The sequence below is a fragment of the Pleurodeles waltl genome, chromosome 4_1, assembly GCF_031143425.1.
Source record: "Pleurodeles waltl isolate 20211129_DDA chromosome 4_1, aPleWal1.hap1.20221129, whole genome shotgun sequence".
In the NCBI taxonomy this organism is placed as follows: Eukaryota; Metazoa; Chordata; class Amphibia; order Caudata; family Salamandridae; genus Pleurodeles; species Pleurodeles waltl.
Genome location: NC_090442.1, coordinates 1,019,692,915 through 1,019,708,242, shown reverse-complemented (window position 1 = coordinate 1,019,708,242; position 15,328 = coordinate 1,019,692,915). Strand labels below are relative to the sequence as shown.

General features: G+C 42.2%; 1 protein-coding gene across 1 annotated transcript in view; it reads left to right on the top strand.

The window, feature by feature from the left end:
• The window catches only part of FAM3C (FAM3 metabolism regulating signaling molecule C), a 251,437-nt gene extending 249,130 nt beyond the window's left edge, over positions 1-2,307 (top strand). Inside the window, exon 10 of the mRNA XM_069229911.1 lies at positions 1,262-2,307. Within this exon, the coding sequence (XP_069086012.1) occupies positions 1,262-1,351 (90 nt within the window). The 3' untranslated portion in view covers positions 1,352-2,307. The remainder of the gene's footprint in view (positions 1-1,261) is intronic.
• The last annotated feature ends 13,021 nt before the right edge of the window (positions 2,308-15,328 follow it).

Sequence of the window (15,328 nt, the reverse complement as noted above, 5' to 3'; positions counted from 1 at the left end):
AAGACTGGAAGACTACATTTGTTATTGAACTTTGCATTGTATATATATATTTGTATTTTGTTTTAAAGAGAAATATCTTGGCAAGGAAGGGGGTTGTGTTACATAGTGTTGGTGTTTATAATTCATGCTCCTGGTACAGTGAGGACTTTCTTTGGCAACTGAAGCTTCCACTTCTGGAATTCCGCAGTGTGGGTTCTATGAAGCTGTAAGGAAGTCAGTTGCTGAGGATCACTGAACTGACCAGTGGACGTTGTAGGTAGCTGAATAAAGTCTGAATTTTCTGCAACATCTGTGTCCTGTCATCTCCAAAAAAAGCCCTGTTCCTCAAGTTGGCAGCTCTTTCCGTTACTTCACATCTTTATTATAGTCATCTGTAACATTTACAGAAAACATGACAAATACAATAGATTACGCACAGGTGAAACCTATTGGCTTTGCTAATGCTTGTCATTTAATATTACATATAATACTATCTTAATGTGCAGGATGTCCCAGGTCATCCAAAGGGTACTGCACATAAACGACTTGCCTCTTAGTTTACTATTGGCATTGTCGGGTGGGGGGTGTGTGTGTGTGTGGAAACATGAACGTTTCAAAATTCATGTTTGAAGGCTAATCATTAAAAAAATACCTTCACTGATTTAGTCTGATGTATGACCACTACTACTAAGACGAAACAGTTATGCATGTGAATACAATTCATTTTTGGATATTTATTTTTTAAGAGTCTGTTTTCAGATCTTACACATTCGTTGCAGAATGTCTTTATAAGAGAAGGTGGTCCAAAAGTTAACTTTGCAGGACATCCTAGGTACCTGCTTTCTTTCGCATCTGTTAGCTTTTGAATAAATGCTTGCCCGTTTTAAACAGGGGGCTGCATGCAAAGTTCTGGAGTCCGCTTGTGGGTCCCAGACTATAGAGCTGGTACATTAATGTAGAGATTGTACATCAGGGATGACCTCAGTGCAGCATAGCTGCAAGTAAAAATAACAAAACGGTGTAACCCAATCAACGCTGGTTTTTATCTTTACTTTCAACCATTTGCAACATGGCTAAAAACATTGGCAAAGACAGTAGATCTTGAATAGGCAAGACCTATTGGCCTTAGCTTGTGTCTCTTTGAGAATCGGGTGGGCTTTCATGGACTATTGTAATGGTCTTCCCTATTTGTAGGTCAAGAGAAAGCATCTTATTAGTTTCCTATGTTTTGAAGAGCTGTGTAAAATTTGATTAACTTTAGTCGTTTTTGTTCTGTTTGCAGCACATCAAGAACAATAAGGACACAAACAAGTACGAGGGATGGCCAGAAGTTGTGGAGATGGAGGGTTGCATACCCCAAAAAACAGATTGAACAAAAGGAAAACCATGAAAAGTTGTATGAAAGTGACGTTCTTTCCCTCACGGAGAAGACATTGGGTGTGATTGACAATTTGTAAATAGGTCCAAAGCATGTGTCATTATTAGGTCTCTGCATGATCAGACATTTCTAATATGTGGAATATTTATTGCGAACCTAACTAGGATTATTTGTAAATAGATTGAAAATATGCAAGAAAAAGAATGACGTTAAAGCAGCAGCTGGGCTTCCTCTCGAAATGCGTTACTACACTATGTGTATTTATTAAAGCAGTGGGTTTTTTATGAGAACATCCCTGAGAGTAGGCTCGATGGACTGTTCATTTAGGATGGATGACTTTAAAAGAATCAACACCACAGCATAATAGCGAGGTACTGAGAGAATTTCTTGTTTTCCACAGACTCCGTTCTAAGCCATAAAGGCCAGTTTAAAAAGGTGTGGAGACCATAAATTCCAGATGTATCATACACTCAAATTGTAACCTTTCTGCTGAGATTCGTTTGTGTTAAAACTTTAGATTATGACAACATTGCTTAGAGCTTTATTTTCCATTAATTTCTGTCTTTTTGGGCAGCAAACATAACTTTATACTAATTAATCTGTTACTATTTTAATCATAGAAAATGCTTTTGACTTGTTTGCTGTACAAATTACATTCCCTCTATTGCCTCTTGCTATATCCTCAAACACAAGGATCGTTTGTCTGCATTGTACTAACATTATTTGCCCAGTTGTGACAGTTTAAAGTGCCAGAAAAAAGCAGCATATGAAGTTAAACTAGGACCTCAGTACAGAGTAATGTGTTTAACCAAAAGAGTATGCTAAAATTTCATGCACATTTCAAAGTAAACTGACATGTGCAACAGTACTTTTTTTAAAACAAATCAAAGTTCCAGTATGTGTTAAAGCACAATGGATTTTTTTTATTAAATCACTGAAGTTAGCTCGAACTGTGTGTGTTTGATTTTTGGGCAAATATAGATGTTACTGGACATGCAGGTAAATGTCAGTACTTACCAGGTCCCTTGAAACGACCACTACACACACACCTGCTTCCATTGTTTATACAGATCTATACATTGTCTTGTGACATTGTCTTGTAACCATGCATCAAATCCTACTTCCATGATCTGACACTACTTGGAGTGTGAAAACATAATTTAAACCTAAATGTTTGTGATGCCCATGTAGCCTACAGCCACTGATTGTACTGACCTGAGCTTGATTCAGTTTATTATTTCTGCAGCTTGAATCTTTTCTGCATTCACATGCTGTGCATTTTTCTGCCATCTAGTGGGTGGGTCTGGAATTCTCCACTGGTCCTTCTCGTACTTATTTTTTGTTTGCGTAGTCCTTCTCTTGTTTTTTTTTTGTTTTTTTTTTTTGTTGGTGGGCATCGACAGAACCTCCATTTGGTGTCCCTTGTTACGTTCTTGTGCATCCTCAGATTCTTTTTTCTGATGTTGGGTCTGGAAGCCTGCCGAAGACTCTCCAACAAAGAGAAGAAGATTGTAATGAAAAAAAATGCAGACATCGCTGAAAAGTTCACCGGATTCATCAACATCACCGACGCGGAACTTTGAGAGGAAGAGAAAGAAAACGTTTCGGTTCAGAGAATGCCCGTTCAGTGGCTTCCCTGAAGGGCCTTGATGGAGGTACACCATTCCAGTTTTGTAAGAACTGCCATCACAAGTTCTCACAAAAAGACAACCACCCCGTCTGCAACCTTTGTCTCCCCGTCGATCATTGGAGTGAGGACTGCATTGTCTATGACATTCATGCCGAAAACGCTGCGAGTAAGGGAGGGACAGAGAAGAGCATATCACAGTATGCAGAGCCAGCAGACGACACTATCACTGAGAAATCTAGGCCTCTCCGGTGAAGAGGAAGGTAATTTCACCCAAGAAGCAGAAGAAGAGACGTCAGACGTGGAGGTAAAGATTGTCGAGGAAAAGGCGACAAAGAAAAAGAGAAACATGCTCTAAGAAACATTGGGCTTGAAAAAATAGTCTGAGTCAAATGTGACTCTCAGACATCAAAGGGAGCCTGGCTGTTGAAACACTCACCCCCAGCAGGCCTGCCCTGAGAGAAGGAGCCCCACTGGTGCCTTGAGGGGTGACTTCAGTGGAGGAAAGGCTTGTGAAAAACCCAAGGCGTCGAATGATGACCTGGACAAGGACAGTTTGATGTTGAATAAAGAGCAGAACACGGAAGCTCGAAGACTGATACATCTTAGAAATATTCTTCCCCGTACAATAGGAAAAATCCCAGTCTTGACCCCGAGGAATGGGTTTCCCTAATCGAAAGAAAGTGAAAAAAGACTGGAGGCCAAACTGTTCACTCCAGCAAAAAAAGGAGCATTTCGATGAAAGTCTAAGGGGACTCAGGATCCCAAAAAAGCTTTGACTCTGAAAGATCTCAGGGACAAAGGGGTCGAGGTATTGGAACCTCCCTTACCCCCTGAACCTCAAGAAGAGGAGGAAGAGCTCTTTTATAAAGAGTCGGAAGTACATCTAATTGAAGGCTTCCCGGTATCAGAGTCTGAGTATGCAGAGCAACTGCAGGAGTTAGAGATAGACTCCCCAGAGAAAGGAAGGCCCGTCAAGGCCTTACCCTCCTCATGACATAGGCATGTATAATCAGGTAATCAAACATGCTGATAAATATGGGGTACAGCTAGAAGAAGAAAAACAAAAAAACCCTAATCATGTTTTCTTCTGGAAACCCTAATACTAACTCAGACAAGAAATCAGTTTCTGCCCAGGCTCCCTAGTGTCTGGGGTCAGGGAGGCGAAGCATTTCAGGAGCCTGCCACTTGCAGAGGGGTAACCTGAAGGGCAGAGAAAAAATATAAGCATCAAAAGATCCAGCTTATATCAAAGGGGCAGTATCAACAGATTGTATCATTATGTCAATGTATCATTATGCCAATAGTAAGGAAAAGAGCCAGTGTACCATCCACAGTTGGTACCCCTCCTGAAAAATAAAGCAAGAGGCTGGAGCTCATGGGTGGAAAGTCAAACACAGTGCAGCTAACCAATGGCGCTTTGCCAACTCCAGTGCTCTGTTAAACACCAGCACTGGGAGGAAATTGTGGAGCTAATGTAGCACCTCCCAGAACAGTACAGAATGAGGGCTGCTCACTTGGTGGACAATGCCAAAAATATTGCCAACACATGCCTGAAGTCAGCTCTGAACGTAAATGATACATCAAGCCGTCAAGTAGTGATGGGAGTAACCCTCAGAAGCCCTCAGGGGTAAGAATCTCAGGATTCAAACGAGAGGTACAGGCCAATATCCTCAATAACCAATTCAATGGGGAACAACTTTTGCCAGCACAGTGGATGACAAGCTAAACCAATTAAAGAAAGATTACAAAACTGTGAAGTCAATGGGAGCTCTGCAGTTTCGTGGAGGTAATTGTAGAGGAACGACACCATCATGCAGACCCGTTGGAAGGGGACGTTTTCAGACTAAACACACACGTCAAGGATTTCAAGAGTCCAGACAGACAACTGTATCTCAACAAAGATGTCAAAACCAACAACAGGGCATACAGCATTTTCATGGGCAAGGCAAAGGAAGAGGTCAGCTCCACAAGGGAGGATCATCAGCCATTTATAAGTGACTCAGTACAAACAGGAATCTTCTGACAAGTAACATCAGCGAGAGGCAAGAGGAACGACAAACAGTTATACCTACATACACCAGTAGGAGGCAGATAAAAAAAATCCTTCAGGAGTGGAGGAAAATAGCTTCAGACAAATGGATACTAAACTTAATCCAACTTGAATATTACACAGAATTCCTCAAAATTTCTCCAGCAAAGGGGCCAAGGAGAAAGTCAGTCCAAGGAGGAAACAACACATCTCCTCAAAGAAGTGGAACAATTGCTGGCAAAAATGCTATAGAAAAAGTTCCAAAAGAGGAAATCAACAAGGGGAACTATTCATCTTATTTCCTTATTCCCAAAGTAAATGGCTCAGTAGGGCCAATTTTGGACTTACGGTTAATAGACAAGGTCATACATTTAAAATGACACTGCAAGAGGTCATCCTTCAAATACAGGAGGGAGATTACATGGCAACTTTAGACTTAAAAGGTGCATACTTGCTCATCCCAATGAAAGCATGACACAAAAGATTTTACCATTTTGTTATGAACAAGATTCACTATCGGCACTCAGTGCTGGCTTTCAGAAAAAAACCTGCAGCAAGGGTGTTAACAAAGTGCGTGACAGCAGCAGCAGCTCACCTCAGAAGAAGGGGTATTCATGTCTACCCATTGAACTATTGACTAAGAGCCAGCTCTCAAGAAAAATGCAAGAACACATTCAACAGGTAATAAGGACTGTTGGACTTTTTTGCTTATGCAGGGTCATCCCCAATCTTTTTGCCTCCTGCCTCCTAATTTTTTCTGACCTGTTGCTGTTGGCTATTGAACTCTGAGCACTTTACCACTGCTAACCAGTGCTAAAGCGCATATGCTCTCTGTGTAAATTGTATGTGATTGGTTTATCCATGATTGGCATATTTGATTTACTAGTAAGTCCCCAGTAAAGTGCACTAGAGGTGCCAGGGCCTGTAAATCAAATGCTACTAGTGGGCCTGCAGCACTGGTTGTGCCACCCACATATGTAGCTCTGTAATCATGTCTCAGACCTGCCACTGCAGTGTCTGTGTGCAGTTTTAACTGTAAATTCGACTTGGCAAGTGTACCCACTTGCCAGGCCTAAACCTTCCCTTTTCTTGCAGGTAAGGCACCCCTAAGATAGGCCCTACGTAGCCCCAAGGGCAGGGTGCAGTGTATGGTTAAGGTAGGACATATAGTAATGTGTTTTCTATGTCCTGACAGAGAAATATTGCTAAATTCGTTTTTCACTGTTGCAATGCCTGTCCCTCTTATAGGTTAACATGGGGGCTACCTTTAAATCTGATTCAAGTGTAGATTCCCTTTGGGAGCGGATCGACATGTGAAGTTTGAGGTCTCTGAGCTCACAATTTAAAAAAACATATTTGAGTAAAGTTGATTTTAAGATTGTGCGTTTGAAAATGCCACTTTTAGAAAGTGAGCATTTTCTTGCTTATACCATTTCTGTGCCTGTTTGTGGATTCCCTGTCTAGGTCAGTTTGACAGTTGGGCTGGTTGCACCTCATACTAGACAGTGATACAAAGGGAGCTGGGGTGTAGTTTGCATTTCCTGATGAGCCATCTGTGCTAGGAGGGAGAGGAGGAATGGTCACTTACACCTCAAAGGGCTGTGCCTGTCCTCACACAATGCCGTCTCCGACCCCCTGGTGAGTGTCTGGGGCCTGGCCTGGGCAAGGCAGGATTTCACATTCAAAAGAGACTTTACTTTGAAGTAGGCCTACTTCAAAGGAGAAATTGGGTATAAGAAGGCACCCAAAACCTCAGACCTTAGAACACTGCTGGAAACAAGAGAAACCTCTGGCTGGGGAAAAGCTGAAGAGCTGAGGAAGAAGAGCTGCTCTGCCTGTGACAGTGCTTTGCGGAGCTATCCTGCAGTTGCTGCTTCTGCCAGAGTAAGAGGGCAAAGACTGGACTTAGGGTGCCTTCCATCTTGTGAAGAAATCTCCAAAGGCTTGATTTAGAGCTTCCCTCTGCCAGCACCTGGAGTCTCTGGAGAGACTCCTGCTCTGACAAGTGGTGCCCTATCCAGTCCCTGGGCCCTTTTAAAAGAAAGATGGTGGAAATCCAAGGAAATCAACTTTGGACCGACACCACTACTGAATCCGGTGACGCCACCTGCAACCGACTCCGTGATCTTCGCTGGAACGAGACTACCTTCGCAGGCCTGACGTCGCTGAAGTCCGCAACTACGTGGAACTCGCCGCACCACGTCGTGACCAACGCCGCTTAAAGTGCACGGATTCAACGTTTCGCACGGACGCCGCTATCCCCGACTTCGCGCATCGGCTTGTTTTCACTCTTCACCAAAGGTACTGTACTTGGGGGTCTACGCGACTCCATGGCCGCCGCCGCTGGTGTCGGATTGTTGGGAACGACTCTGTCACGACGCCATGTTAACACCTCATCGAAGCAGTTTATGTTTCTAAGAGCTATTTTTGAGTTTAATCTTTAAAAAAAATTCATAACTTGACTTGTGTATGTCTGATTTTTGTCGTTTTGGTCTTGTTTTGTTTAGATAAATATTTCCTATTTTTCTAAACTGGTGTTGTCATTTTGTAGTGTTTCCATTAAGTTACTGTGTGTGTTGGTACAAATACTTTACACCTAGCACTCTGAAGTTAAGCCTACTGCTCTGCCAAGCTACCAAGGGGGTAAGCAGGGGTTAGCTGAGGGTGAATATCTTTTACCCTGACTAGAGTGAGGGTTCTTGCTTGAACAGGGGGTAACCTGACTGTCAACCAAAGACCCCATTTCTAACAAGGACACTATTGACTTTAGGATTCTTAGTAAACATAGAGAAATCATCCCCACAACCAGAGCAGGAAAATATATTTCTGGAAGCTAGAAAAAAGTTTGTTCAAGGGAAGGTGTTTCCCAACGACAAAAGAACACAATCATTGATTGCGAAAACTCATTGTTGCCAGAGGGGGCAAGCTTCGACAGTGAGGACTGAGAAAAATGGCATCATGCATCCCATTATATCATATGTGAGAATTCACATGAGACCAATCCAGGAATGGCTACAAGCTCAATGGTTACAATTGACAGGGATTTGGGAGGATCCGTTGGTTGTCACACTGAAAATACAAGAGGGAGATAGCGTGGTGGAACAGATCAAATGTAACACAAGGAATGAAATATCAATAGCCAGCTCCTTCAATAATAACAGATGCCTCGCATATGCGATGGGAGCACACATGAACTCACTCAGTCAGAGGAGTTTGGAAGGAAGAGGATGAGTGCAACATATAATCCTAGAATTGAAAACAGTGTTCCTATCCTTGAAAGCATTTCAGAAGCAGTTAGGTCAATCAGTGTTAATCCAAACAGACAACACTACAACAATATTCTATATTCTACATCAACAAACAAGGGGGAGCTCAATCCCTGCAGTTATCAGGATTAGCCAAGGAACTCTGGAACTTGGCCATATAAAGGAAGATAACAATAACAGTAATACATCTTCGGGAAGGACAATATAGAGGTAGACCAGCTCAGCAGACAAGGGTCCTGCTCACACAAATGGGGAAATGAATCCGAAAGTGCTCAGGAAGATCTTTCAGGCATAAGAAACCCCACAATTCAACCTGTTGGCTACACCAGAGAATGTGAAATGCCAAAGCTTCGCGTCCAGACAACATCACCACCAGTCCCTGGGGAATGCTTTGTTTATAAACTGGTCATGGACATTTGCTTATGCTTTTCCCCAATACCACTTTTGCACAGGGTGATCAACAAATGCAAAAGAAGCAGGATGATACTGATTTTAATGGCACCCCAGCGGGTGAGGCAAACTTAGTTCTCAGAACTAATCAACGTCCCAAAGGGGAACATAAAAAGGATACCAATACAACAAAATCTGTTATCCATGTACAAGGGAAGAGTGATACACCCAGAAACCCTAAGCTTGGCAAGCTGACTCCTGAAGACATAGAATTGTGTCACCTAAATTTATCAGAAAAAAATTATGGCTGTTCTCAGAGAAGTAAGGAGACAAACACCACAAAAGTGTTATTTTTCAAAACTGAAAAGAAACTCCTTATGGTGTCTAAAATAAAGCTTATTACAGAAGAACCCTAAGGAATCAAAAGTATTGAAATACTTAAAACACCTGATCGATTGTAAACAAACTTATAACTCATTACCTCTTCGCTGCCAGGCCTTTCCCCCCTCAGGTGTCAAGTCTTTTTTTGGCAGTTTGGGGAAGTTCGAGCTTAGGCACTCATAACTTTTTGTCCACATAAGCTACCAATGCCAAATTTGCATCCTTTTTTTCCAACATCCTAGGGATTCTAGAGGTACCCAGACGTTGGGGGTTCCCCTGAATGAGACCAAGAAATTAGCCAAAATACAGCAAAACATTTATTTATTTTTTAATGGGGAAAATAGGCTGCAGAAGAAGGCTTGTTTTTTTGTTTTTTGTTTTTCCACTGAAAATGGCATCAACAAAGGGTTTGCGGTGCTAAAATCACCATCTTCCCACCTTTCAGGAACAGGCAGACTTAAATCGGACAGAAACCCCCATTTTCCAACACAATTTTGGCATTTTACTGGAACATACCCCATTTTTACTATTTTTTGTGCTTTCAGCCTCCTTCCAGTTAGTGACAGAAATGGGTGTGAAACCAATGCTGGATCCCAGAAAGCCAAACATTTCTTAAAAGTAGACGAAATTCTGAATTCAGCAAAGGGTAATTTGAGTGGATCCTACAAGGGTCTCCTTCAGAAAATAAGAGCTGAAACAAAACAATATTGAAATTGAGGTGAAAAAAACTATTTTTCTCCACGTTTTACTCTGTAACTTTTACCTGCGATGTCAGATTTTTTAAAGCAATATACCGTTACGTCTGCTGGACTCTTCCTGTTGCGGGGATATAATAGGGCTTGTAAGTTCATCAAGAACCCTAGGTACCCAGAGCCAATAAATGAGTTGCACCTTGCTGTGAGTTTTCATTCTATACCGGGTATACAGCAATTAATTTGCTGAAATATAAAGAGTGAAAAATAGATATCAAGGAAACCTTTGTATTTCCAAAATGAGCACAAGATAAGGTGTTGAAGCAGTGGTTATTTGCACATCTCTGAATTCCGGGGTGCCCATACTAGCATGTGAATTACAGGGCATTTCTCAAGTAGACGTCTTGTGTTTTTTTGTTGTTTTTTTTACAACCTGTCTTACATTTGGAAGGAAAAAATATAGAGAAAGACAAGGGGTAATAACACTTGTTTTGCTATTCTGTGTTCCCCAAGACTCCCGATAAAAATGGTACCTCACTTGAGTGGGCAGGCATAATGCATTTTTACATTGAAATCTGATGTGTTTTTTGCAAAGTGCCTAGCTCAGCAGGCACCTAGGGAAACCTACCAAACGTGCGCATTTTTGAAAACTAGACCCCGAGGGGAATCCAAGATGGGGTGACTTGTGGGGCTCTCACCAGGTTCTGTTACCCAAAATCCTTTGCAAACCTCCAAATTTGGCCAAAAAAAAACACTTTCCTCACATTTTGGTGGCAAAGTTCTGGAATCTGAGAGGAGACACAAATTTCCTTCCACCCAGCGTCCCCCTCAGTCTCCCGGTAAAAATGGTACCTCAGTTGTGTAGGTGGGCCAAGTGCCCGTGACAGAGAAGAGCCAAAAACATGTTGAATGTTGAGGGGTAACCAAAGCGGGTCCAAAGGTCAGTTAAAAAAAATTGTAGCTGAATTTTTATCGGTATAGATGAGACAATGCTGGGTTGTAGGGATTTTGTTGATTCCTGCAGATTCCGGAAGGTTCCATCACAAAAATGTGGGAAAATGTGTGATTTCCAGCAAAGTTGGAGGTTTGCAGGGCATTGTGGGTAAGAAAATGGTGTGGGTGCATGTGAAAAACACCACCCTGGACTCACCCAGATATTTAATTTTCAGATGTGTCCAGGTCTTGTAAATGTTTCTACATGGAAACGTCCCAGAGTCCAAAAAGTGCAGCCCTCACCATTCCAAGTGGGACGATTTTGAGAGTTAACCAAGTTCTCTTGACCGAAATGTAAACCCAAAATAATCAAATGTCCTCTTGCTTGCCGTGGGATAAGATGTTTTAGTGTACTAGGGGAGTGCTTAAAGACTGTTAACCCCTTCAGTTGGGGTGGGGACATAACCAGGCCCATACTGGTTGGTAGCCACCCCCTCACCCCCCCCCCCCCCCCCCCCCCAACACACACACACTTTTTTTTATTTTTATTTTTAATTCCCTGGCATCTAGTAGACTTTCTGCCCAATTCGCCCACATGGCTGCTGAAGGGCAGGTATTCTTCCTTCCATGCACTTTTTTAAAAAAAATTTATTCGTGTAATTAATAATCCACTCTTTTCCCACTGGGGCCAGAATTTAAGTTTAAGTTAAAATGTGATGTGTTGGGATTCAGGGATGTGGAGTTAGATATTAGGGCACTCAACATGGGGATTTACTTTTATTAAACAAAAAAAATACTTTGGGCGACATATTAGATGAATACAGTTTTTTAGACCAGAGGCCAAATGTAAAGTTTTACAGACAGAGTACAGTCGGGCTTGGTGTCGGGGGGCATTAGGTCTGCCTTGCCTTCACCTGCCAAATTTAGAGAGAACCACTCAACCAGTGGTGATCTCTGTACCATGATCGGAACCTCTGCCATGGTGGTTCCTGTCAAACATTTGGTGGACAACTGCCTTCAGTTTTGACTGCAGTCCGCTAAGCTTTAAGGAAGTTTTATTTTCCTAAATCTCCCGAAGTTAAACAAATAACTAATAGCCCCACACCTAGGGAGGTTTTTCCTTGGCTGATGGGGTAGGGGGTCACTTTTCTGCCCTCAGCGAAGGACAGAGAAATCGAACCTCACTCCTTCCACCCTAAATAGGCAAGTGTTGTAATGCCCTTTCTCCAACTGCCATAACTCCGCCATTTCACCAGGGGGGAGCATTGCATCAGTGAGCCAACGAGGGTTCTGCCTTTGGAAAGCTGATGGTCCATCGGTAGGATGGGTAGTCTGTCATGTTTGTGATGGTGTTCCCTGACATCCCAACTCTTAACTGGCCATTGATCTTTACGGACTAAATAAAAAGGACAGTAGTCCCATGGGAGTTGTTTATGGGATTACCATGTGTCATCAATCCCAATTAATAAAATCAGTGCAGAACACATTGACACCCATACAGTGACAGGCGTAATAATTAAGCTAAAGGCCTCTTTTTTTCGTATTTGCAATTGTGCATTTCGTTATTTTATATTTTATAGGTGCAATAAATAGTGATATTAATGCAGACAACAGTGCTCCGTAAAGAGATACTATATAGAAGATTGTGTAAAGACATTGTGCAAAACTCTAGGTTGATAATATAATTCAAAATAATTTGACGTTTGTGTATATTGGTGGGGTGGTTAAAGTGATTAAATTAAATGAATTTTGCAATAGTCCTCCAAAATGGGATGGCAATGTGGTCAGACCAAATGAGTAGAATAGAAGGGCCAAATAAAAACTTGTTTTAGGGGGCAAATCGAAAGTCCTGTACATATAGCCCTATGTGTGGGTAAATAGATTTTTTGAATATTTAGGAGTGGATATTATTAATATAGTTTGGAATTTATTAGGGAAGTTGGCCAAAAATGAAAGTTAACATTTCACTACTCGTTTAGAGGATGCTAGTTAAATGATTGTTTATTGATAAGATCTAATACATCAACTGCAACCTATGACAATGAAGAAAGCAGCAGCAGTAGGAGAAGTGAATAAAGCAATTCTGCAAGTCAGTGCTTCTCTGTGAGAGATACTTTGGATGGCAAAAGACTGATAATGTTCTCGTTTATTATAACTTCAGCTCAACCACCCACTTAATCTTGCAAACGAGGATCTTATTTCCTTTTGGTCGTGCAGTTGCAAGGTTGATGGAGGGCGCAGCATGAATCTAGGTTCTGAGATGATCACTTTCCTACTATAAAATGAGTGCAAAGAGCAAAATTCTGATTTATGGCCACCAGCGGAACACTATAAAAGAACATACTTTTTTTAAAAAAAACTTTATTTTCTTGTTTTGTAAAACCTAGCAAAACAAGAGCATACTTAAAGTAGATGTCCGTATTTATCATGAACATGAGACACACCCGCAAAGAACAGTGGGATGTTTGCGTACAAAATATTTTATATTCATGTGTTTTTTTATGACATGCTGCCATCTTCACATCATTGTGCACCTACAATTTAGAGGTTCCACTTCTATCTCAAACAATGCAGCTGTTGGTTTGGGGGCAGTGGTGGGGAGTGACGAGATGGAGGGGGATCCTTGTGTTATGCCTCTATTTAGAATTAATGTTTGTGGTGCTTAACCACTTGTCATGCATAGCCTTAGCTTTGAACCTAGCATACAGTACATTATCACCATAGAAAAGGCGTTCTAATGAACCAACTGTCAATAATTGTCCTTCAGAAAAAGCCAGTTGCCCCAGTCAAATGGCTTTTCATCATCTAGGCCAGTAGCCGTGCTCATGGTTTCACTACTTTTAGTTCAGCTCTATGAGGTTTATTGAAGTCGTCATATCTGTATGACTGTATCCATCTGTTTTTAGGTCTGGTCATCAGTTTGGGGGTAATTTGTCAGCTCATTCTTGCACTTTTAAAACTGTATTTGCTTCATTACATATGCACATAAGCCTACAAAGAAGTGCAGTCCAGTACAGCGGATGGTGGGCCAATATTTTACTTTGCAAATGCATTATTTGTCCATTTTGTATCTTGTTTTAGTGATGCTTGTGTTTATTAATTACCTGGATGTTATGAACACGACCTCCCGCTCCATAGCACAACTCATTAGGCAATGTGGACAAAGAGGAACATCCATTCACCCGGTCTTTGGAATCCCTCTGGCTGACTTCCCTTTCCAGTGGTACCTCCCCTTAGTGTATTCTTTCTTGGATAACAGAGGGTGGATAACTAAGAAAGGGTGATCTCCAAGCAGGAAACCACCCAGTAGACCAACTGGCTAGCTTTTCCAATAGCAGAGTGTCTAGCGCCTCCTGGCCAAGGGCCATGCCAGTCTTTCTGCTTGGGATCTACCTTCCCTAGAGGGAAAAGAACATCCACTACACACCAGGTATTTGAGCCTGACCTGGTCTGTCCCTTTCTGGCATCAGACCACACCCCGGTACTCCTGAGCCCTAGACATGTTTTTCAGCCTCCATGGGAGGGGCAGGTGGTGATTCACACCCAATCTTCTGTCACGGAGAGTAGGAAGGCTACTAGACACAAAAGATAGGTTAGAGGAGGTCAGACTTTTCTCAGGACGAATCCCCTCCCCTAGGTTCTAGGCAGTCTGTTGGTATTCCAAAAATGAATGGCATGGTGTGCTGGCCAGTCATGGCATTTAACACTACTCCTGGGCACCAGATAGTATTTCAGACCCCTGGTCAGAAAACCCTCTAGAAATCAGGAATTCATTTTTGGGGGGTTTATGGTGTGAAGGTCGGCCTATTCTCTCATTTGGTGCTTCATCCTACCTGTGGTAACCAGAAAAGTTTTCCATCCCTGAGAGAACAGTTTGCGGCATATACACCCAAGTTTTCCTGTCTCAGGAGGAGAGAGAACACTCTAGACACCCAGGTTTGGTGTCTAAAAAAGGGATGTGCTTGGAGGTCTGTCCCTCTTGGCAACAGGTTGAACGTACTCAATCCAGGGCACCAGACCAGAGCACCGCTCTGACCCTATGGGGAAGAAAATTGTGGGGATGACGCCTAATCTACACACCACACAAGGCCTGAAAGCCCAATACATGTGAAGGAATTAGTTTTGTGTGTCAGTGGTGTGTGGGGTCAGCTCATCTTAGCATTGGACAACATTCCTTCCACATAGAACAGACAGTATTACTGCCCTGGTGGGGAGGCAGACTATGGGGTTTACTCCCTTTCTGCTACCCCAAATGGTAAAATCACTAAATCCCAGTTTCCTGTGACATTCCATTTTGTAACCAATTCTGTGTGGACCTGCACCAATGCAACCGTATCAACCTTGAGCATTTCAGAAATCAAGAGATTTGGATAAATACAGGAGATGTGGCTTGTGTGGCTTTCAGCAGTTTTTTTTCCTCAGTGCCCAGTAAATGACAGAATAATACCTAAAGACAACCAATGTCTTCTCTCGTTCCATGAGTGATGTGTGCAACATTTCAGCCTGTTGCAGTATCTAGGGAACCCCGCCAATCGCAAATATTTCTGAAAACTAGAGATAATTAGGAATCCAGGGTGGTGTTGCCCTCATGGGTCCAAACATGCCCTGAAAATGTCAAAGTGTGGGTCAGAGATGCAATTTCCCCACGTA